A 24,597-nucleotide genomic window follows, 5' to 3' on the forward strand; every position below is an offset into this window, starting at 1 on the left:
ACTGGACTAAGATTTTTTGTACAGCCCCTTCTATGTGAATTCCTTAGACAAACAAACCTTTGCCCTACCCAACTTTCCACCAATTCTTACCGTATAATAAACGGCATCGCCGAGCTAAATCACCGGGCTGGCCTTAACCTTGGTGTAGCCGAGCTTTTCCACCAGTACTCCCTTGACTCAAATGAAGATGGCTGGGTTTACTATTTAAGAATAAGACATCGACGTGAAAAGATAATAAAAGATACCCCGGATAAGGATGTTAACGATGATGATTTCCTCTAGGTATCTGGGAATTTTGAGGACCAGTGAGCCCAGATCCCAGGTGACAGAATAAACTGGAACAAGGGTGAAGCCGGTAGGATTACCTTGGCTTTATTGCATGCTTTTCTTTACTTCGGTTTTCACTTCTTGAACCGAACTAACCGTATTCTCCTTACTTCATGCAGATTTGAACTTCCTCAAGTCTCAGTACAGCTACCCAAACTTAAACATACTTCGTGCCGCACTCCGATATCCAAACAGAGGCTGGGCTGAGCTACTGAATTTCGAACCAACCTACTGATATAGTAGCCGTAAGAAGACCAGGGTGACCGATTTCTTCCTTGAACCTTAGCCAAAGCCAGATCCATCATTGCCTCAAATCAATCTCATCCCACTAACTGTCGAACAAGAAATGGCCAAGAAAAGAGCAATGAGGGCCCTTCTAACCGAAACAAACCAAGCCAAGATACCACCAGTAAGCCAACCATAAGAGACCGTAGTGGCATTACCAACTGCTCAGCCCTCATCATCTCGTCTAAGCAAGTGTGCTCGGACTTCCATAACCGAGCCACGCCTTGTCGACGAGGATGAAACCGTGGAACCACTTCACCAAGCCCTCCACCTGAGCGCTCAGACCGAGCTAGCTCCTCAAAGTGGGTACCAAAGATCACATTTCAGAACCGTGCTATCACGGATTCTGACTCAGTGGTCACAGAAAAAGACCACTTGATGGCCTTCAACCTTGTTAAAGGCGTTTGCCTTCCAGCCGACATGAGGCACCACGACCACCTAACCGAACTAAAGGCCTTTCATTCGTCCACAAAATCAATGGTGCTAGTCAGTTGCTCCTTCGCTTATTTTTCAGAAATTCTTACGACTTTTGGCTTGGTTTTACTGAAAATTGTCTTACCATCCTTTTGCAAGCCATACAGAAAAACCACATCCCTCACAAGCAAGTGTTGGAACTTCGAAAAACCACTAGGTAGGCCATGGCCGACGCTAATGAAAAAATCGCCGAGCTAGAACAGGCCAGGAAGCAGATAGCCGAGCTACAAACCGAGAATGGTCGTCTGACTGGTCTTTTTAGCTCGGCTGAAGCAGACAAGCAAAAGGCTGCGGTCGTGATAAAAGATAAATATCTGTGCAAGCTAGCCAAGCTTGAAGGAAAAAAGAATGCCAAAATAACAAAGCTCAAGAAGAAGCTGGAGGATGCGGAGGACCGTGGTTTCAAAGAAGGCGAAGTCCTGTATATCAAGCAGTGTGAAACTGCGAAGGACCTGTTCTTTAAATGCAGGTGGAGGGGGGCTGTGGCGCAGCTCAGTCATGGACCTGAGACCGAGGCCTTCAATCCTCTTCCATATTTCATACCGAGCTCACTAGCGGAGTATGCTGCTACCGTTCAACAACAATTTATGGAGGAGGAGGATGAAGATGAAGCTCCAGAGGACAATACTCAATCCGGTCGCTAGTCTACCTCCCCAACTCCTGAGGTTTCCATCCCACATTTGCCAACTGTGTCCGATGTTGTGCTTCCAACCGAGCTTAACCAGAGCGTGGTTGCCACAACCGAGCTACCTCTAGGTGAAGACCGAGTGGTTTTAGATGCTAACTTAGATGACCTGTTTGCTTGACTTATGTATTTTTCTTCTTTTTTGTCTTTTGGAAAAAGACTATAACCGGGCTGAAGTCCCCCATTTTGTACTTTGACTTTGTATGATCAATGAAATCTCTTTTGTTCCAACTGTTATTTCGGTTAACTACCATGCATGTAACTTTCTAACTGTAATCTGAATGAAGTATAACATTCTCTGGCCGAGATACTTTTATCCCGGTCTTAGCTTTGTAATCTGACTGGCCAAACCTGCCAACCTCTTTAGCCTTGATCCTTATCTCGGCTAAAGAACAATAAGCTTTGGTTTTTCTAGCCAACCATTCTTCAGCCTAGATCCTTACTTCGGCTGAAGAGTACTAAGTGTTGGTTTTTCCAACCAACTTCTTCAGCATAGATCCATATCTCGACTGAAGAACAATAAATGTTGGTTTTTCCAGCCAACCACTCTTTAGCCTAGATCCTTACTTCGGCTGAAGAGTACTAAGCGTTGGTTTTTCCAGCCAACCACTCTTTAGCCTAGATCCTTACTTCGGCTGAAGAGTACTGAGTGTTGGTTTTTCCAGCCAACCTCTAAGTTGGTTTTTCCTGCCAACCTAGAGTAAAGTGTTTGGTTATTCTGACCGAACGTCCTGCAGCCTGGATCCTTATCCTTGGCTTAGGAGGGGTGTTGGTTTTTCCAGCCAACCTCTAAGTTGGTTTTTCTTGCCAACCTAGAGTAAAGTGTTTGGTTATTCCGACCAAACGTCCTGCAGCCTGAATCCTTATCCTGGGCTTAGGAGGGGTGTTGGTTTTTTCAGCCAACCTCTAAGTTGGTTTTTCCTGCCAACCTAGAATGAAGTGTTTGGTTATTCCGACCAAACGTCTTGGAGCCTGGATCCTTATCCTGGGCTTAGGAGGGGTGTTGGTTTTTCCAGCCAACCTCTAAGTTGGTTATTCTTGCCAACCTAGAATAAAGTGTTTGGTTATTCCGACCAAACGTCCTGCAGCCTGGATCCTTATCCTGGGCTTAGGAGGGGTGTTGGTTTTTCCGGCCAACTATGCTTTCAATGCCCTTAGCTCACTAAAACAATCTCTTACAGAAGAAAACAATCTATGCTGAAAAGAAACTACTTATTTTATTGAGAAAAGAAAACTACAACTGAGTTTAAAGAAAAGCTAAAAATAAAATAGTTTGAGATTGACAGTGTTCCATGGTCTGGGAATGGCTTTGTTGTCTTCATCTTCCAAGTGGTATGCCCATTTTCCTGCTAATCCAACCACCTTGTAGGGTCCTTCCCAGTTGGGCCCTAACTTGCCGTCTCCGGGTACCAGGGTGTTTCCCATTACTTTGCGCAGTACCCAATCTCCAACCTTGAATTGCCTTGGATGTACTGTTTTGTTGTATTTTCTGGATAACTCTTGTTGGTATGAGGCAATGTAAACCAGTGCTCTTTCTCTTCTTTCTTCCGCAAGGTCGAGTTCCAAGGCTATGGCTTCCCCATTTAAGTCTGGATCGAAATTTTTACTTCTAATTGTGGGGAGGCCGATTTCTAGTAGGATTACTGCCTCCATGCCGTAGGCTAAAGAGAATGGTGTTTCTCCGGTTGATCGCCGAGGTGTGGTACGGTAAGCCCATAAAACATGAGGAAGTTCCTCAGCCCACTTTCATTTTGCTTTCTCTAACATTTTCTTCAATCCATCCAAGATAACTTTGTTTGATGCTTTTGCCTGGCCATTTGCTTGGGGGTATGCCGGTGTAGAGTTGTAGAATTCTATCTTGTACTCTTCACAAAAGCCTCTAAAGATTTTTCCGTTGAACTGAGTGCCGTTGTTTGATATTAGCGCTTTGGGTATACCGAACCGAATGATGATATTTTGCCAAACGAACTTCTTCACATCTTTCTCCTTTATTGATGCTAGTGCTTCTACTTCCACCCACTTTGTGGAGTAGTCTGTTGCTGCAAGGAAGAATTTTTTGTTGCCGGGTACTGTCGGAAGTGGTCCTACTATGTCCAAGCCCCACATTGTGAAGGGCCATGGACTAGTTAAAGATAGAAGCTCTCTGGCTGACTGATGTATTTAGTGTGCGAACTTTTGACATTTCTCGCACTTCTTGACATACTTCTCTGAATCCGCTTGCATGTATGGCCACCAATATCGTTACGAAATTGCTCTGTAGGCCAATGATCTTCCTCCTTGATGGCTTCCGCATACGCCTTCGTGAATTTCGAACAAGAATGCTTTCACTTTGCTAGGGTGGACACACTTTAGGTAAGGTCTTGTGAAGGATTTCTTGTACAATGCCATTGATAGGAAGAGCCAAAAGCGCTGTGACTTTGCTCTTATTTTGTTGGCCACTCTCTTTTCTTTCAGTAAGACGCCGTCTTTTAGAAACAATATGATGGGATCCATCCACGAAGGGCCTAGTTTGGCACAACATACCTTTTCTACTTCGGGTTCTTCAATGCTTGGTCTTGGTAGGTAGTCAATCAGCAATGGATGAGGGATGGTGGTATCTGCCATTGAAGCAAAGCCTACTAGTTCGTCCGCTTTACTGTTTTCTTCCCTGCCGATCTGCTCTATCCGTACTGCTTCAAATTTCTTGATCTCTTTTCTGACTAACTCTTGGTACTTAGCCATCCTGTCGTCTTTTGCCTCGTAGTCACCTGAAATTTGGTTTACCACCAGCTGTGAGTCACTGCAAACTATTAGCTCGGTGGCCTTCATGTAGGATGCTGATTTTAAGCCTGCCAGAAGCGCTTCATATTCCGCTTCGTTGTTTGATGTTCGGAAGCCAAGGTTGACTGCCTGCTCTATTACTAGGCCATCTGGTGAGATGAGGACTATGTCTAGTCCTGCATCGTTCCTGTTGGACGCACCATCCACGAAGAGCTTCCACATCTCTCCAACGAACAGTTTCCAGCAAGTGGAGGGATCAGATGATGCCTTGGGATCAAGAGTGTTGCTGGTATTTTCTTCAAGGTCCATGCTTGCTTTTTGTCCCTCGCTATCTGATTGTACCAAGTCTTTATTTGTTGGTGAGTCTTGACTTGGTGTAGCATGGTTTGCTTCTTCCTCCCTTACTTTACTCTAGTCTGCCTTAAGGTCTGACTGGGTATCCTGCACCAGGGGTTGCGCTATTCCGGCGTCAACTTCCAACCCTAGTTCGGTTGTATCAGTCAGGTCGACTAGGTAGATATGATGACTTCCTGGGGTGAATTCTGCAACAAAGTCTACCAAGGCTTGGGCTTTTATCGCGGTTCTGGGTTGGAACTTGATGTCGAACTATCCCAACTCGACTGCCCACTTCAAGACTCATCCAGAAAAGTTCGCCCTCTCAAACAAAGCTTTTAATGGAAAAGCTGTGAGGACGGTTATTGTGTGGGCGTGGAAGTAATGCGACAATTTTCTTGATGCCATCATCAAGGCTAAGGCTAATTTTTCCAATGGTAAGTACCTGGTTTCTGCGCCCAACAATGCCTTGCTGACATAAAAGATGGGCAGATGTTGGATTCCTTCTGCTCGGACCAACACTGCGTTGATTGCGTGCTGTGAAACGGCTAGGTACAGGAATAGTTCTTCTCCAAGTGTTGGGGTCACTAACAATGGCAGAGAAGACATGTATTCTTTCAAACTTTCTAGGCCGCGGTCACATTCTTCATCCCATTCAAACTTGGCCTTTAATGCTTAAAAAAATGGTCGACATCTATCTGACGACCGACTAGTGAACCGGTTGAGCGCGGCTACCATACCGGTGAGATGCTGCACTTCTTTTACTGAGTTGGGCCTCTCTAGATCCTAAATTGCTTTGATGTGAGAAGGGTCTGCCTCTATACCTCGGTTGGTTACCAGGAAGCCTAGGAATTTGCCTGATCCTACGCTGAACGCACACTTAGATGCATTGAGGCGTAGCTTGTGTTTTTTCAGGATCTGAAACATCTCGCCTAGGTCCCTGAGATGGTCATTCTTATCCTTGCTCTTGACTACTATGTCGTCGATGTAGGCTTCCATTGTTCTACCTAACAATGGTTCGAACATCTTGGTGACCATCCGTTGGAATGTTGCCCCTGCGTTCTTAAGGCCAAAGGGCATGACCTTGTAACAATACAGTCCTCTTGGTGTTGTAAAGGATGTGACCTCCTGGTCTGGCTCATACATAGCGATCTGATGGTAACCTCTGTACGCATCAAGAAAGCTAAGACGGTTGTGTCCTGCCGTTAAATCTACTAGTTGGTCTATTCGTGGTAGAGGAAAGCTATCTTTTGGGCATGCCTTGTTGACTGTCTTGTAGTCCACGCAGACACGCCATTTTCCATTCTTCTTAGGTACCACTATTGTATTGGAGATCCATCTGGGGTAGTGCACCTCTCTGATAGCTCCTGCTTCTAGCAGGTTTTCTACTTCTTCCGCCACTATCTCGGCATGTTGGAGTGCCGATCTACGAGTGCGCTGTATGATTGGTCTTGCCGTTAGGTGGACATTCAATTGGTGACAGATGAAGTTTGGATCGATGCCTGGCATGTCATACGGCGTCCAGGCAAACACTTCGATGTTAGAAGTCAAGAATTCCATGACCTCTATTCTTTCGGGACTGGACATAGATGAGCTAAGCAAAAAGAATTTTTCCGGGTCCTTTTCATCTATTCTTACCTGTACCAAGTCTTCCACTGCCTTCTGTTCAGCGGCTTTGCCAACATCCGCAAACAATTCATTGCTTTCAGGTTCTTCTACCATTTGAACAAACCCTTTGGCAGCTCGACTTCCATTTACTGTGATGAAGCATTGCTTGGACATAATTTGGTCTCCATAGACCTCTTCAGTTACTCCAGCTTCGTTGGGGAACCGCATTACTTGATGGTAGGTTGACACTACCGATTGCATGGCGTGCAGCCATGTCCTTCCCAAGATTATGTTGTAAGTGGAAGGGACTTTCAATACCTAGAATTCCATTTGTTTCGTCATACTTTCTGCTTTGACTGAGAGGATAATCTTGCCGACTGGCCACTGTGGCATTGAGTTGAATCCTGTCAGGGGGGATACGGCAGGTGCCAAGTCATTGTCTTCCAGTTTCAATTGTTTGAAGGTTTCGTAATACATTATCTCACATGAGCTCCCTTGATCAATCAAAATTCGCTTGACGTCGTAATCCTTGACGTGGAGAGTGACGACCAGTGCATCATTGTGAGGGCAATATATCCTTGCCAAGTCTTTGTCTGAAAAAGACATGACGTTCGTGGCCTCTGTTTTCCCCTTTTTAATGGTGGGCTGCGCACTTAATACTTTGTTTAGGTGCTCAGTCTTCTTTATCATTCCCCTGAGCTCACATACTCGCTCAAGTTCAAATATCCCATGTATTACGTTTATCGCGCCTTGAGGTGGGGCGTCAGTCGGTGTTCCGTCTTGATGATCGTGATTTTGGGGGGCTGGCCGCGCCCCTCCTTCTATGTACCGATCCAGGTGACCAGCTGCCACTAACTCGTCCAGATGCTACCTCAACGATGTGCAATTTTTAGTGCGGTGCCCCTTTTCCTTATGGAAGGTGCACCGGGATCTTTCGTCGTAGTCCTTTTGCGCTTCTCCCAGCTTAGCTGGCCATCTGACGAAAAGTTCATCACATATCTCACTGAGAACTCGGTAGATTGGTTTCTTGAATACCGTGGTAATGGCAGTGCGGACTCTTAACCATCTTTTATCTTGGTCTTCTCCGTTGTCTCGCCTGCCTCGCCCGTTCTTGCTTGAACGGTCTATCGCGCTGACTTTTGCTGAAGTCTTTTTATCTGGTATTGCGGTGGTGCCGGACTTTGTTTTAGCACGGGCGCCATCCTCCTCCACTCGAATGTGTTGGTGTACCCTCTCCATTAAAGCTTCCATTGTGAGGGGAGGTGTCATAGTAATTGAGTCCCTCAGCCTGTTTCCGACTGGAAGTCCTCTTTTGTATTGCGCGATGGCGAGATTTGTGGGATAATCTCCTATCTGGTTGAAGGTCTCCCAATAACGACTGTTGTAGGATCTCAGCGTCTCCTTGTCGCTCATGTCAATGGAGAGTAGCTGATCGATCTCTACTGGCGTCTTGGTGTTCGTTCTGAACCTTGTCACGAACGCAACTGCTAACTGCGCCCAGGAGGCTATACTGCCTTCTGGTAGCCTTTCGAACTAGGTTAAACCTAGGTCACCAAGGCTAGATGGGAATAGGATGCACATCAAAGCCTCGTTCTGCCGGTATACTGCCATGACCTGGCGAAAGTGGCTTAGGTGCATGTAAGGGTCTGTCTTTCCTTCGTACGTCGTAAATTTAGGCCGGATGAAGCCTGAAGGTAAGGGTGCATTCTCAATCGCTGGAACGAACGACAAGCTATGTAACCTTGCCAGTGCTTTTTCTGTTGGTTCGTAGGCAAGACGCGGTATTGGCATTCCTACCTCAACGCTTCCATACATTCGAGGAGGCAACCACTGAAGGGCTGAAACTCTGTGTGGGTCGCGTGCCCTAGCATCCTCCTTCCGTCATGCCTTTTCTTCAAGCACAGTCCGTAAGTCGGACGATCTAAGCAACTCCGTTTGCCTAGATGATGTCTGGTGCGTATGTGAGGGCCGATAGGTACTTCCCTCAGTGTAAGACCTTAATGATCTCGTTCTCTCAGACCTGGAGTAACGAGTTCTGGAAGTCCTTGATTGAGTGTCACCTGTCCTGAGGCTTCTACTCTTTGTTTGCGATGGTGTGGTATGCCTACCATGATCTTCTGAGTGGCGAGGAGGCGTATTGCTCTTGCGCCCCACTCCTGTCGCCACCCCTTTCTCTTTTATCTGGCGCTTCATCAATTCCATGTCCGCCGCCATCTTCCTGATTAACTCGTCCTGCTCCTTTACCCGATCCTCCAAAACTTGAGGGTCAATCCTCCGCCTCTATCTGTCAGAACTTGATGAGCGACGGGGTCTGTTACCCCGTCTTCCCCTCGCATCCCTCCGAGGATTCTGTCGCTGGGGCTCCAAATCTGCCATGGGAGGGATGAAAGGCAAACCTTCGCGCCTCCCACCTCCCTCTGGGGTTTGCCCGTCAATGGAGGACTGCGGCAGATCTTCATTGTGTGCCATTGCGTCTAATTTAGCGAGGAACACTTTGATCAAGAGGTTTTGTTCTTTCTGTGATTCCCACAGACGGCGCCAATTGTACGAGCAAGAAATAATCTTCTCGTATAATTCTGTTGATCAAGTCCGCGCTCCTCCAAACGTCGTCGCTTTACTCCCTGAAGACACAAACGTGAGCTAGCCGACGGGTGTGTGCCGGATACCTCTCCAATGCCTAAGTCAGCAAAATAGACAAATAGACAAAAGTTCTGTGTATTCAAGAATCAAAGTTGTGCTACCTCTCCATAGGTGATGTTATGAGATTTTATAGGTTCCGTGTGGCACAATCCTAGTAGGACTCTTACTCCTCCATGTAGAGTCCTCCTAGGAATCACATTCCTGAAAGATAATGCTTATCCTTCAACACCCCCCTCACTGCTTAAACCAAGTGAGATGGTTTTACCATGGTTGGATGTCAATACAACCGAGATAACATAGCCATGTTAAAACCGCAGACTAGACCGAGCTCCCACTAGCTCGGTTCTTTCTTTCACTGCGTGTACCTCGGTTTGACATATTCCAACTGGGTTGTCCGAGACCGCACTAACCACAACGAGCTTAGACCGAGCTAACCAATAGCAAGGTTCTGAGGAAAGCTTAACATACTTCGGCTCAATATGGTATGACTGAGCTAACTGTTACCGCTCTGAGTGTGGTGACCGAGCTAACGGCAGAGCTCTTTTGGACCAAGCTAACCCTTGCTAGGTCACTTCCATACCTGGACCGAGCTAACACCTGGACTACAGTCCACTTACTAAGCCCTTCTTACTATGGCCCATAGAAGGCCCATTACTCAGCTCGGCCCAATTTACTCATAAATTACCCTCTCAATGGGGTATATTGGTTTTCATAATTTTCAATTATCGGTCCTTGGTGACTGTTGTTTTGATATATATATTTCCACAAGGTTTCTCTATTGTGCATGTTGTGGCTTTGCATAGTTTCTCATGCACACTTTGGGAACGAGGGATTCAATTTTTTACTACTTTTATAGGGTTGGCTCTTAATTTGTGTATTTGATATTGCAGAGTTTGTTAGAAATGGCTGAAACAAAATCATCCATGAGGAAACCAGTGTTCACTAAAGTTGATCAGCTGCGCCCTGGCACCAGTGAACACAATCTCATTGTGAAGTTTGTTAGTTCGAATATGGTATTACAGAAGGGCCGCCCAGATGGTCCCCAAGTACACCAAATGCGGATTCCTGAGTTCTTGGTTGGAGATAAAACTGGGACAATCGTGTTTACTGCAAGGAATGACCAGGGTAATGTTCCTTCTGGTGACTTGATTATTGTTCTTAGTGGGCTGGTTTAATAAATCTATTGCATGCAAATCTTTTTATTCTAGTTTTTTGTTTTTGTTTCTTATTGCTCTCTCTCAATGACTTGCAAAATCATGGTTCAGGAACCATCAGCAGTAAGGTCATCTTTTGATATCTGTTTTTTGTACTCACAAATCTGTCGTTCCTTTTTTCTTTCCTAGCCATTGTTTTAGCAATTATGCTTTGGAGTCCACTTTTCTTTACTAATAGATGACAAGAGTTCTCTTTCTCTTTATTCTTATCATTTCTCACCAAATCACTTGATCCGAACGAACTGATAGGCATATTAAGTGAGATTTTGGAATTTTTTCTGAAATTCCAAGAGTGTTTCTCTTCTTTATGATTTGTGTTAGTTTTATGGCGCAATTTTTGCTTTTACACACGGTCCCCTTGTCAATCAGACATAAAATACATCTCAAATATTTTTTTGGAAACATATATTATTAGAGACAAAAGATATCTCAAATTAACTTAAACATGGAACGCGGTACAAGTTAGGATTGGTTAAATGTCTCTTTCTTCTGCTATTGTGGTCTGTTTAGTGACCTTCTTTAGTGCTGCTGCTAATGTTAATTTGGTGTTTACTTGTTTTTGTATCCTCTGCACTTACTTGATCTTCGCTTTAAATTTTGAATGTATGCTATCATGCATGTTTATCATTGATATTTGTTGCATATATTACTTTCCTTTTACATATTTATGAGGTGGTGATTGGCATGGTGATATTATGTTCTACTTCTTGAATCTTATATATTTTATATTGAGTTTTACTTCAAAACTTGTTTTGTTCTGTGGACAACAGAATCTAGATTTGCTTCCATATTTTAGATAGAATATTATTAGCTAAAACAGTTAAACTGAAAAGCAGGATGTGTTTTGTGTCTTTAATTTTTTGAGGTCAAGTTTTTGCTTAGTTTGGTTGAGTGTACTTGTTGGAACAATCTTCTGTGTAAATAAAATAAATTCAAACTAATTCAAACAAAATAAAATAAAACTTACAGAAATTATTTTGTCGAACCAAACGAAAATTAAAAGACCAAATCGAGTGTGTGACACTCTGTCCTTAAGACAGATTCATCCCGCTACAGTGCTTACGGTTGAGTGGCGTCTATCTCCCAAGATACAATGATCTTCACAAATTTGTAGAAGCACTTCAAACAAATTTGTTCGGCGAATTAGAACTTGTGTTCTATACTCTCTTTGATTTTTTCCTAAAACTAGAATGAAGAAAAATGCACTAAATAAAATCTGGACAGCAATATCAACACATGCAGACTTTTTTTTTCATATTTAAAAGACTGCTGGAACATTGGTATTTATAGGCACAAAAAACTCTGTCCGAACAGGTGTGAATCTGTCCAACAGATTCAGTTCTGAAAGTGAACAGATGCAACCTGTTTCGAATTTCAAACAGACTCTGACCGTTGCACTTTGAACACTTTTATTCAAACAAATGAAAAAGTATCCGTTGGAGACAAAGTTTGAACACTATTGGAATATATTTTTTTATTTAAACTATTTGAATAGTTTAATAAATAAAAAAAAAAAATCGTTAGTGGAACAGTTTTTCAAACTGTTTGGAATAATATTATTAAACTATTTGAATAGTTTAATCAATAAATGAAAAGGTACAAACTTTAGGAAACTAAAAATTTGAATTTAAATTTAAATTAAATTTCCACAATAATTTTTTTATGAAAAAATTCAAATGAATTTTGTTTAAAAAATTAATGTTAGACCCTAAAACGACGTTAATTTCCCATTCACTCATAAATAGTTTTGACGTCCCGTCTTCACCGTGTGACTTGCCCCGCGACAAGGAACACGTCACTTCTTCGGACTCACCCCAAAAGACGTTTGGGGTCCACTCAATTTTGGCTTCAAAGTTGGCCAAAAATAAGCCATATAAAATACCATTTTTCCAACGGTACTTTTGTCTTTCCTTTTTATGCAGTGGACATGATGAAACCTGATGCTACTATAATTCTACGCAATGCAAAGATTGACATGTTTAAGGGGTCAATGAGGCTTGCGGTGGACAAGTGGGGTCGTGTGGAAGTAACTGAACCATCCAGCTTCATCGTCAAAAAGGATAATAACCTGTCATTGGTTGAATATGAACTGGTCAATGTGGTGGAAGAGTGACTCGTGCAAATGTAGTATCTGCTACTACTCGGGGGCCAAAACAACTGAATCAGGCAAAGATGTGGATTTTGTGGTTTATGAGATTGGCAAAGTGATATTTAAGTTGTTTACCAGGTAATCCTGTTTCCAAGATGCATGGGAAAGTTCTTTGTTTAGGAAGAAAAATCATCAAAGTTGTGTCTACAAGAAAGTCAGATTGTCCCTTGGTGGCTGTCAAGGCACAGCTGGTGAAGCAAATTAGAATCCTAGCCCTGCTGGTAACCACAGTGGGATGAGATAAAAGGAACTTGCTTTGGTTGTTTATTTATGTTTTAACACATGGATTGCTCAGAGTAATGTTAGGAATTATGAAAAAAATATCATGAAGATGATTATGAAAGATTTTCTATCTTTGGATTACACATACAATAAAACACTACACATTAATCTAAGATCTAAGGATGAAAATTTTTCATGATACATTTTATGATATTTTTTCATGATTCCTAGTATTATTCTTGTTGATATTGTGCAAACACAGTTCCTAAAGTGTTATGGTTTTATGTTGAGTTTTCTCTTAATGACAGGGTGTGTCTTTGTTTTGTGATTATGTGTTTATTTTGTTGGATGTTTGGCAACCGCCTTTAGTATGTATATGTACGTGATTCGATGCATGATCAGCGGCATTTCACTTGGTTTGAGAACTATGGTTCTCAATATAGTCGTTTATTTACACTTTTTTATGGCATTAAGAATTTCACTTTGGTTTGAAGACTGTGATTCTCAATATAGTCGTTTATTTATACTTTTTTTATGGCATTAAGAACATAATTTATCCTAGCCTAATGAGGCAACCTCATGCATGATCAGTTGAATTTCACTTCGATTCATTTGCTTTCTCACGTTATTCTTGCAGATTTTGAAGGGGATTATTATTAGCATTTATTTTTAATTTTTGATATTAAAGACTATTTTATAGAAAAACAGAGTGCAAATAGAACTTCTCATTTTATATCTTATCCAATATTTTTATTAATGATTTCACTTTGGACAATGAATGCAGAATGTTGTAACGAGGAGATATACTTAGGGATGGCAATGAGAGTTAATGGGGTGGATATTAATTCTCCATCTCCATTTTCATATAATTATTTTTTCCCATTTCTCATTCCTCATGGGTACTACCCTCCTCATCTCCTAATGGGTCTAGATATTCCCCAACCCAACTTGACCTCCCGTTTTGTTTTGTTTTATTTTTTATTTTTTTAAGGTTCACAACTTTCTTTCTTTTTTTTTTAATTTTTTTTAATTTTGGATAAGATTCACAACTAAAACTAAGTATACATTCAATTTTTATTTTTATTATTTTTATTATTTTTAAGGATCACAACTTTTTTTTTTTTTGGGTAAGATTCACAACCAAAACTAAATATACATTCAATCTTTTTTTTTTTTTTTTTTTTTTTTAAGGTTCACAACCATTTTTTTTTTTTTAAGATTCACAACCAAAACTAAATATACATTCAATCTTATTTTATTTTATTTTATTTGGCTTAACAACAAAATCAAATACACATTAATTAATATTGTCACATTATTCTTGTTAAATTTTATGTATATCTAGAATTTTTAAAATTTATTTTGAAAAATTCAATCTTAACCAAAGCTAAATATACATTCAATTATATATTTATTTTAAGATTCACAACCAAAGCTAAATATACATTCAATCTTATTTTATTTTATTTGACTCAACAACAAAATCAAATACACATTAATTAACATTGTTACATTATTATTGTCAAATTTTATGAATATCTAGAATTTTTTAAATTTATTTAGAAAAAAATTCAATTCCTACAAAAAAAAAATTACATCTTCTTTTTTTTAATTTTATGTATCTCCTTCTCCTGTCTAATAATTGATCTTCAATGGATAACCTACCATTAATGGAGAGCAATAACTCTATAAATGCAAATACAAATTTTTAAAACGAAGAAGAAGAAGAAGAAGATGAAAACGAGAGCAATAACTCACCTTCAGATTATCGAAGATCAATTAATAGAGAGGAGAAGGAGATACATAAAATTAAAAATAAAATAAAAAAGAAGATGTAATTTTTTTGTAAGAATAGAATTTTTCTAAATAAATTTAAAAAATTCTAGATATGCATAAAATTTGACAAGCATAATGTGACAATGTTAATTAATGTGTATTTGATTTTGTTGTTAGCCAAATAAAATAAAATAAGATTGAACGTATATTTAGTTTTGGTTGTGAATCTTAAAAATTAAAAAAAAAAAAAAATTGAATGTATATTTATATTTGGTTGTGAATCTTAAAAAAAAAAAAAAAAATTGGTTGTGAACCTGAAATAAATAGATAAATAAATAAAAGAAAAAAGATTGAATGTATATTTAGTTTTGGTTAAAAAAAAAAATTGGTTGTGAACCTGAATAAATAAATAAAAGAAAAAAAATTGAACGCATATTTAGCTTTGGTTGTGAATCTTTAAAAAAAAAAAAAAATTTGGTTGTGAACCTGAAATAAATAAATAAATAAAAGAAAAAAGATTGAATGTATATTTAGTTTTGGTTGTGAATCTTAAAAAAAAAAAAAAAATTGGTTGTGAACCTGAACAAATAAATAAATAAATAAAAATTGAATGTATATTTAGCGTTGGTTGTGAATTATTTAAAAAAAACAAAAACAAAACAAACATATGAGGAAATTAGTGGGTACCGATCCCCGACCCATCCCCTATGAATATTTAAAGAATATCACTTACCCTATCCAATGGATAAGAAAAAAAAAAAACTAATGTATTTGGGTTGGGTCTCCATAGATACCCACAGGGTAAGTTATCCACCATCCGTTTTCAAGTGCTCGTTAGGCTCTCCAATATTAATAAATTGATTTTGTATGTATTTTATTTTTCTTAAAGGGTGCATAAAAGGATGAGGGGAATTTTGGGTAATTTTATTATTATTTTTTATTTTAAAAATTATTATTATTATTATGAAATGCAAAGTGAGACACATACCCCTAATACTCTCTTACATTGCCTATAATTTGTAATTAATAATTACCCCGATTATTTTATTTGAAATATTTACTAGCACAGATCCTATGGACTTTAATTAACTCATAAATTCTAAATTAAATTATTTTTAATTTTTACATATTTGTCCATTGTTTTGATAATGAGAAATTTTAATTTTTTTAATATATATATATATATGTTTTGCATTCGTAGAATGACCGGTTGGTGTTATAAATTTATAATGATCATCATAAATTTATCAATATGATAAATAATTGAGATATTTAGATTTTGTTTATAATTTTTGATTTATTTTTATTTCATTTAATTTTTTTATATTAGTTTGTATTAAAATAAAATACAAAAATTATAAATCATTTGATTGTATTTTTGTAAAATATTTTTATATTAAAAAATTAAAACAAAACTTATTATTATTAAATAAATCTAGTCTATAAAATCAGGCCGTAAATTCTCCTTGCTATTCTCCCAATATTTTTCCGTGGGACCCAAACAAACCGAAAACAGTCCATCATTATTGGACGAATCGGTAATGGTATTTGGGACAGGCCCATCTGGACTTGGAGTCTGATCAGCAATCACTCTCGCAGAAAGAAACAAGCTACGGTTTATGTTTGGATTGAGTGATTTGGAATTAAAAGAGAAGAAATTAAGATATATATATATATATATATATTTATTTGTTTGGATAATTTAAGTAGAGAGAGATAGGAAAAAATAGAGAGAAACGGAGAAAAATTCATTTATCTTATAATTCTTATTTTTCATCTTTCTAAAAGTGAAGAGATTGTGAGAGAAAAGAAACCAGCAAGTTCTTATATTTTTATAATATCAATTTTGTTTCTGTAAAAATAAAAGAAAGAAATAAAATAATTGATACCCACGTTCTCAAAGGCTTTATGTTATTTTAATAATATAACATAAAATAATTTCTTTTATTTTATCTTATAAAATGTAACAAAATAATGAGTGATTATTCAGTATTTTCGGAATATAAACACATGATGCTCTATAAAATTTTGAAAATTTTGATTAGTAAAAAAAAGTAAGGCCCCTGATTTATATTAAGGGTAAAGAACAATATAAAAATTAAGTAATTAATAATTAATTTAGAATATGATGATATAATATTCTGACGTTATTAAATAATCTCTTTCAAACAAAAATAAAGAAATCATAATTATTTATTTTTTCTTTTCTCTAATAACGTAGCTAATCATTTTGTTTCTTTTCGCCCCCACGTTCCCAAGACCAGTCTCTGGGTTTTGTCTGAAAAAGAATCAAGGAGAGGGGAGGAGAGTTGAGCAAGGGACAAAAATGGCGACCAACCCTGCAAGAAGGCTATTTCAGAGATCAACATCGTACGCTAAAGCCTTCCTGAGTCGCAAAAGTTGAACCCAATCGCCATCTAACCTCGGCGGACTCGCACCCTCCTCAAATTCTGGTCCTCCCTCTCGCGTCTCTCGCCACCACCATTCCTTCTTCTCCACCAGGTACACATTTGTCTATGTGAATGGGGTGGTTGTTTTTTGAAGAGGGTTTTTGGTAATTATGTAACTGATCTGAGATTTGGGGTTGTCAATGGTCAATGCAGTAGGTTGCCAGTGGAGTTGGGTTGTGGAGAGTCATTGATGCCTCTTCACTCTGCTACTGCTTCTTCCTTGCTCAATTCTGTGTTGTCTTCAAAGGTTGGCCAATTGGGTTGTCTCTCTGAAGGTACTAATTAATTACCAAAAGTCTTTCCCATTTTGTTTATTTCTCAGAGTTGTTCAATTCATATTGAAGAATGTTTATGGTCATTGGTCATACTATTTGTGTTGCCATTTGTTTTTAGAAAGAGGGGTTTTGTGAATAATAATCTCTTGTTATAAATGGTTTTGCATTTGTTGACATTGATGAAACTGGATGGAACCAAATTGCATTCGCTTCTATTTGAACTTCATGTTTATCGTTCAAACAAACTCAAGATAGAACCTTAAAAGGACATTATATTTTTTGGTGGGTTATGTAAGGGTATGCATTTATTAATTTCATTATATATATATATATATATATATATGTATAGCTTGTGCTTAGCAATAATAAGGAGGATACAGAGAAGGTAAGATTTCAATGGTAATTTAAATTGTCTATTAAAATTATTGTAATTTCCTAACTTAGGTGAGGATTATATATGCCATAGACATGTTGCATCAGTATTCATCTGGTGCCCAATTTGTGGGACCACAAAATGTTGTAACTTGATGATTATTTTTATTTGAATATTGTTGTGGCAACACTCTGAAGCTTTTGTGATTTGATTAGATGAAACAAAGGCATATAAAACTTGAACATTCTTGAACTGAATGTTATCCATGTATGTGAATCTGCTTTCTTTTCAAGCAATGGAATTAGCACCGGCCTAACCTATCAAACCAATACCCTGGGCCAGTTCAATAATAGTCTGATCATTTAAGGATGTTGCAGGAACAAATTGATCGTATCTTCTATAATCTATCAGAGGCTTCTCCATAAATTGAGCTTGGTTTATTGGTAATGGGCTCCTGCTTCTTGTTAAAAAAGGGTTATCCAATGGTGGAAACAACTATGTGATGGCTGAGATGTATGTTGAGACCCTATCTTTTTGAAAAGCATCCAGATCAGATAGCTGGAGCAGATTGTTTTGCACAATGGAATTAGTCATTCAGTATGGTCATTGGTTTTTCACATTTAGTCGTTGTCTCTTCCTTAAGTTGAATGGGGCATCAAATTTAAGTTTTATGATCATATGAATTTGTAAGATATAGTTGTGCTTTCTTTGGATTTTTTTAGTGTACTTTTCTAAGTTCCACATTGAGTTTATAACAGCCAATAATAGGTTGCACAACTTGAGTTTTTTGTAGAAAATTGGAAACACGATGTGAGAACATTTTCCAATGAAGAGTCGTATGGATTTGCAATTATCTATGAGTCATTATCTAGTTTGTTTCTATTAAAGATCCAACAGTGTGGTGTTGTGTTCTCTGTATGTATTGTTTTTGTTTGGTCTCTTTAAACATATTGTAATCTTTCTTTGAAATTACCCCATTAACACCACCACACACACCCTTGGAAAAAAAAAAAAAAAAAAAATTTGCTGATCAAAAAAAAAAAAAAAAAAACACCCTTAGAAAATGACTGATCCTGATTGGGCACAAGTTCTATAACGCCTTCAAAATAATGCATAAAACCCAATCACATATGACATCCATAGATATACGAGAATGAGATATTTCTTCATTTTTCAGAGTATTCATTACAAAAAGTATTACATGTTGACAATAAAAGTAAATGCCCTATGGACTTACAACTTTCCAAGCCAATACTTGGTTAAAACAAAAGAGAGTTCTAACTCTTAACATATTAAGCCCTAGGCTTGAATTACATGTAATACAAAATGATGACAATAACAAAAAGATCTTTTAGCTTCTAAGCCTCCCAAGTTACGTCATTGGAGGTGGCATATCACCTGTACTTGAAAATAATGTCCCATATAAGGTGAGCCAAAGCTCAGTAGAGATATGCTAAACCAAATATAAGCAATAATTAAAACATTAGCGTTTGACAAATGGTAAGCACTTGTAAACCAACTCACAACATTTCCCAGTTCAACAACAAATACATTCGTGTTTTATTTCATTTCCCTTTACTTATCCAATTCAATTCATAGACATGACTCGTTACTTGGCTAAATAATTTAAATGAGACTACAACTCATATTAAAACCATTTTCAATATCCATAATTCAAATGAGACTACAACTCATATTAAAAACACTTCCAATATCAACATCATTCAGATGCATATGAGGTTTCGGGACTTTCACCCTTGACACTCTGGCCAACTTAATTATCAATGGAGTCCATCTCCTATCTCCTCCCAAACAATGGAGTACATCCCATATCTCTTCCCACACCCACACATTGGAGTACATCTCCTATCTCCTCCCACATAAACATACATATGCAATGTATTTAAACACTTCATCATATACAATGATCAATCAATACACATATTTAATGTGTTGTTCTAACTGTCATATTCAATGACATACCAATTGATTAGTTTCAATTTTTCCTAATCATCATGCAGTGTCTACAACAATCAAGACTATCCTCTACCGATAGCCCAAAATAGTTATTTCTAAACAGATAATAAATTTATCAAACAGATAAATAATCAACAATTTCCTAGGTGGGTGATGAATTAATCCAACCACGCCACTCTACCACAATTCCATGCAATTTCATGATTCTTAACTCAATTTCGTATTTCCATATATCCCAAACTAATTATACAAATTAATTAATTAATTTCAATTAGGGCTTTAATCCCCCCATTCACAGATGTTGCCCCCAAGGCCAAATTTCACTCCTATTTCATAAACAACTCCAATTTCAAGTCTCATACACATATTAGACTTCAACATGGAAAACCCCTCTTTTATGATTTCAATTTCAAAACCCTAACTTTCCAAAATTAGCAAAACTTCACCATTTATACAAAATGACTAAAATTCAAGTCAAAACTCATAGTAAGGAGTAGATTATCCCTACCTCAAAAGAAGAGACTCAAGGAGATGAAAGTGAAAACCCAAGATGCTCCAAACACCAACTTTTTCGGATCAAAATGTAGCCCACACCAAGCTCTACCTTTCTTACAAAGGGACTAGGGTAGAAGACCACTAGAACTAGATGTATTTGTAGAGAGAAGATGAATGTAGAGAGAGAGAGAGAGTCGGTTCTAGGGTTTGAGATGAAAAGAGAATCAAAAAGTGATGAAGGAGACTGCTGCTATGATTTGATATATTTGAGGTTAGCTCGAGTGAAGGAGTGGCCGCTCGAGCGACCAGACATAGATAAACCTCGCTCGAGCGCACAAGGCCTTGCTTGAGCGAACAACACGAAGCTTCAGGTCTACAACCCAGAAGCACGCTCGAGTGCAAGAATGCTCGCTTGAGCGAAGAAACTCAAAACATAGTCCTCGCTTGCTCGAGCAAAGGAAAGCTCGCTCGAACCAAGAAATACAATCTTTAGGTCAAAAAGAGACGCAGACGCACGCTTAAGCGCAAGAAAGCTCGCTCGAGCCAAGAGACACACCACTCAAATCTGGCTCGAGCGAAGGAACCCTGGCTCGAGCGAAGGAACTAAAACACGGAGCTCGCTCAAGTGACAAGAGCCTCGCTCAAGCGAAGACGCCAAAAACTGGGCAGCGACTATAAGTTTCAAAACACACCCAACCTGCTACAAACCTGCCCAACACATCCTAAAACTCAAATACAAAGAATTAAAGAACGGAAATGCAATATATACAACAACAGACATCCACGGAACCAAGTCCGGATTACAATAACAAGTGGAGGGAAAATCAAGATCGCTATAAGTTCCTAGTGTCCAATGGTATTATCTCTAAATTAAGAGGGTGTTTGAGATGATCTAAACAAGTATACTTTTTGAATTTTTATGAAACGATGTGCGAAAAAGTAGAAGTGATGTGGCCCAAAAAAGATAAAAAGATAAAAAAAAAGAGTAAAGGATGCCAAATAGTGCCTAAGTTTTAGATTATCTTATAAGGGCATCTTGTGATTGATTGGCAAGATGATTGCATCTTTTTAGGATATAGTCATGGTAGAAATTTGGTGCCTTTTCTATGGATGAGGAACAAGACATTATAGAAGACAGTGGGTGCAAAGATTGGAGATATTTGAGAGAACCTGATAATAATGTGGAAGAAGATCAGTTTTTAAGAACATTTATTTTTGGAATTTTTGCTGGGTTGAGCTGCATGTCTTCTGTTTGTTACAGGAGATGCGTCAGACCAGGGAATTTTTTTTTGGGTGATAGGTACAACATCAGATCAGGGGATGCATATTGTTAACTTACGGAAGAAAATTGTGAACGTGGTGTTGTAACTCTTGGAGGTTGAAATCTTTGAAATTTTTTGAGACTCATTTAAAAGGATTTGTACAAGTTCTGTGACATATCCAGACGATAACCTGTTTCGTTGTCATGTTCTTGTTTATCATCTGAATTTTTTAAGGGCTCGTATTTGGTATGAGGATCGTTTATCAACATGACGTGGTTTTTCTTTGCGTGGGGACAGGATTTGCGACTCCGCTATAGCAGGGCCTTCAAGTTTTCAACATGCTCACTGATGCAGGCAAGATTACCTCTGAAAGTAAACTTTTTCTTGTCTCCCTTCATCTCAGAATAAATTATTTGGGACTGCAAGAAAGAATACATTCTATTTTTGTAAGGAAGTGCGATGCTTGATTTTTGTATGCTCCTACAATTTTTAGATATTACACTGGAATGTATGTTATTACTATGAAGGGAATGGTATTTGGCTAATTATTTTTGTATGTTCCTTTCCTTGATGGCTATAGTCATTCGTTGATGTTTTTAGACTTTATTTTAAATTCAACAGTTGGATCGATATAGTTGTTGGTACTTTTTGTATTTTGAGGATTATCAACTTTCTTCTTATGTGAATTGGGATTTGAGATGATCAATCGGTTCAGTGGTCCAAATAGCAATATCTTGATAGCAAAGTATATGCTGGATATAAAGTGTGGGTAAGGCACAAGATATAAAAAACCTTTCCGGGTGCAAGAAAGAGGATTTCCACGGAGACTTGATGGAAATGGATGAATCCCAATGTGGTTTTACTCTGATATAGCTTTGTGTATTTCTTCTTACATATACATTTTTTTAAATTTAAATTTAAATTTTTTGTTTAGTGCTCTTCCCAGCAGTCTCCAAATTAGCTTCCTAGCTTCAGGTCTTTTTGTAATCAAACATTTGGGACCCGGTAGTGGCTCCCCGGGTGGTAAAACTGTTCATCGGAAAATTTGTGTGCACACATGAGAGAGGGAGAACCGCTCAACTGATCGTTGTCAAAATTAGGAAAATCAAGCAAAGTTATAATTGACCTCAACAGAAAGCAAAACGCTTTGGTTTTTTCTTTGGATGCAAGTGATGTGATGTAGCTGTCCAGTTTTTTTATAAAGTCGTGTTTATTTGGCTGATTATGTTAGATAGAATTATGAATATAGTTGGATTGAGTGAAAAGATTAATAATGTGATAGTATTAAGTTAGAGATATAAGATAAAATATGTTTGATTAAGAAGTAATGTAGTGGTATTAGTTGGTTGAGATTAAATCTATAAATTTTTTAAAAAATGACTTTTGTTAATTGATTTTACTATTTATTTTCCTTGACTGAAAATAAAGTTCACTCAAATACTTGACCCAAGCCACTGGTGCAAGTTTTCCAATGGAATGAAATGGCATACATGCAGCATAGTTCCAGCGTAGTTACATATCATAGTTCATCAAATGGAGTACAACAAAATAAGAGCGCACAGACCCCTCCATTACAAAATATATATATATATATATATATATATAACGAAGCAGGGAATTCTATGGCCCAAGTGCAAGGCCACTAAAGCCCTCCCCTCAGACCCTAAAATAATAAAGGGCCCACTTTTATGATATATATGTTTGTGTATATATATATATATATATGAAAAAATATTATGAATCTCAAATAATTTATTAAATTTTTTATCAAACTTTTCATATGAGTGTGGAATCTATACAAACAATGGGAGAGGGAGGTGCCCATGGGGATCACGTGCCCCTGGATTTTGGGATTTTCTTTTTTTTTCCTCAAAATTTTATAAACATAAAGAAAATATTTTAAATAAAAAAAATTACAACAATATTATTAAAGTGAAATGTCAATGACATTTTAAAAAATATAAGAACAATAATGGTTGTTTTAATTGAAAATGAGGAGACTACTATAAACCATATTATTTATGAAATTTTTTTAATGTAACGATGATGTCATTATTATTGACATGTAGGTATAAATAATCTCATTATCAATATATGAAATTTATTAGATTGTTAGTTATATTTGACATGTAAGATTCACTCTCTATGTGTTTATATACTATTAGTTGGTGATATTACATATCAATAATGACGTGCTATTATCATTATATTAAATTTTTAATCAAATTTTGTATAATTTTTTTTTTTATCATTATATAATTTATTTTGAGACTTATATCCATATTTTTTTATATTGTCCATAATACACTAGTTACAAATAACATTATTTTTCTGATGTTTCTCGAAATTAATCAAAAAAACTTGCATGAAACATTTTTATAAAAAAATTTAGATATTATAATTAATAAGTACCTCCTCTAATTTAATTTTCTGATTCCGTCACTATACACAAATCCACACATATATAAATTTCATACCTATATAAAAAATTTAATAAATTATTTGAGATTCTAGCACCACTCATATATAAAAGTTTATTTAATTAATATGCACAAGGCCCAAAAAAAATACTGTCGAGGGAGGGAAGGAAGTTGAAAGGGGCATTTCCCTAAATAAGTTAAAATAATAAATCAATTCCCAAACTAATTTTAATTTTGAAAGAATCCTCAAAATAAGCTAATTGGCGATTCACAATCGCGATTTCAACATATTTGCACCTATCTCACGTGAAACTTGGTAAATCTTAAATTCGTGGTTACAAAAAGCGCTTTTGATTAAGAAATCGCGGTTACAAAACGCGATTTTAATTAATTTTTTTTCTTATAAACTCGCTGTTCTGAACCACGATTTTATAAAAAAAAAAATTCTTTTGAACTCGCTGTCCTTAACCACAATTTTATGAAAAAAAAATTTTCTTTTGAACTTGCTGTTTCGAATCATGCTTTTAGACCAAAAATTTTTTCTGTTGAAATCGTGGTTGTGAACCACGATTTCAATACTGATTTCCCAACCACGCTTGGACCAACTGATGCCTAAAGTAAAGTAAACACAGTTGGTCTAATAAAGTTATTTCATAAAAAAAAAAATCTAACAAATAAATTTCTAAAAATAAAAATAAAAATAAAATTCTAAAAATTTATGCTACCTTAGTGTTTAGGGATAAAATTTATTTTTTTTATTTTACTAAAATAAAAATAAATAAATTTTAAGAATTAAACCCTAAACCCTAAAATAAAAAAAATAAAATTTATCCGTAAACACTAAGGTAGCGTTTGGTAACGTTTACGTTTTT

General features: G+C 37.3%; 1 protein-coding gene and 1 long non-coding RNA gene across 3 annotated transcripts; both read left to right on the top strand.

Annotated features, from left to right (window-relative positions):
* The first annotated feature begins 10,014 nt into the window (after nt 1-10,014).
* Nucleotides 10,015-12,763, top strand: LOC145800082 (uncharacterized protein At4g28440-like). The gene is made up of 2 exons (XM_082889735.1): nt 10,015-10,237; nt 12,249-12,763. Exons 1-2 carry the CDS (start codon nt 10,015-10,017, stop codon nt 12,437-12,439), a joined length of 414 nt encoding a protein of 137 aa, XP_082745861.1. The 3' UTR covers nt 12,440-12,763.
* A 3,946-nt stretch (nt 12,764-16,709) lies between these two features.
* Nucleotides 16,710-22,011, top strand: LOC145798933 (uncharacterized). 2 transcript variants are annotated; one of them, XR_014340844.1, is made up of 4 exons: nt 16,710-16,975; nt 17,077-17,198; nt 17,949-21,420; nt 21,603-22,011. It is a non-coding gene; the product is annotated as an uncharacterized LOC145798933 (long non-coding RNA). The 2 variants fall into 2 exon arrangements; XR_014340845.1 differs by having other exon boundaries at nt 17,949-18,084.
* The last annotated feature ends 2,586 nt before the right edge of the window (nt 22,012-24,597 follow it).

This window comes from Camellia sinensis, chromosome 9 (assembly GCF_055761805.1).
Source record: "Camellia sinensis isolate YWXY chromosome 9, ASM5576180v1, whole genome shotgun sequence".
Taxonomy (NCBI): Eukaryota; Viridiplantae; Streptophyta; class Magnoliopsida; order Ericales; family Theaceae; genus Camellia; species Camellia sinensis.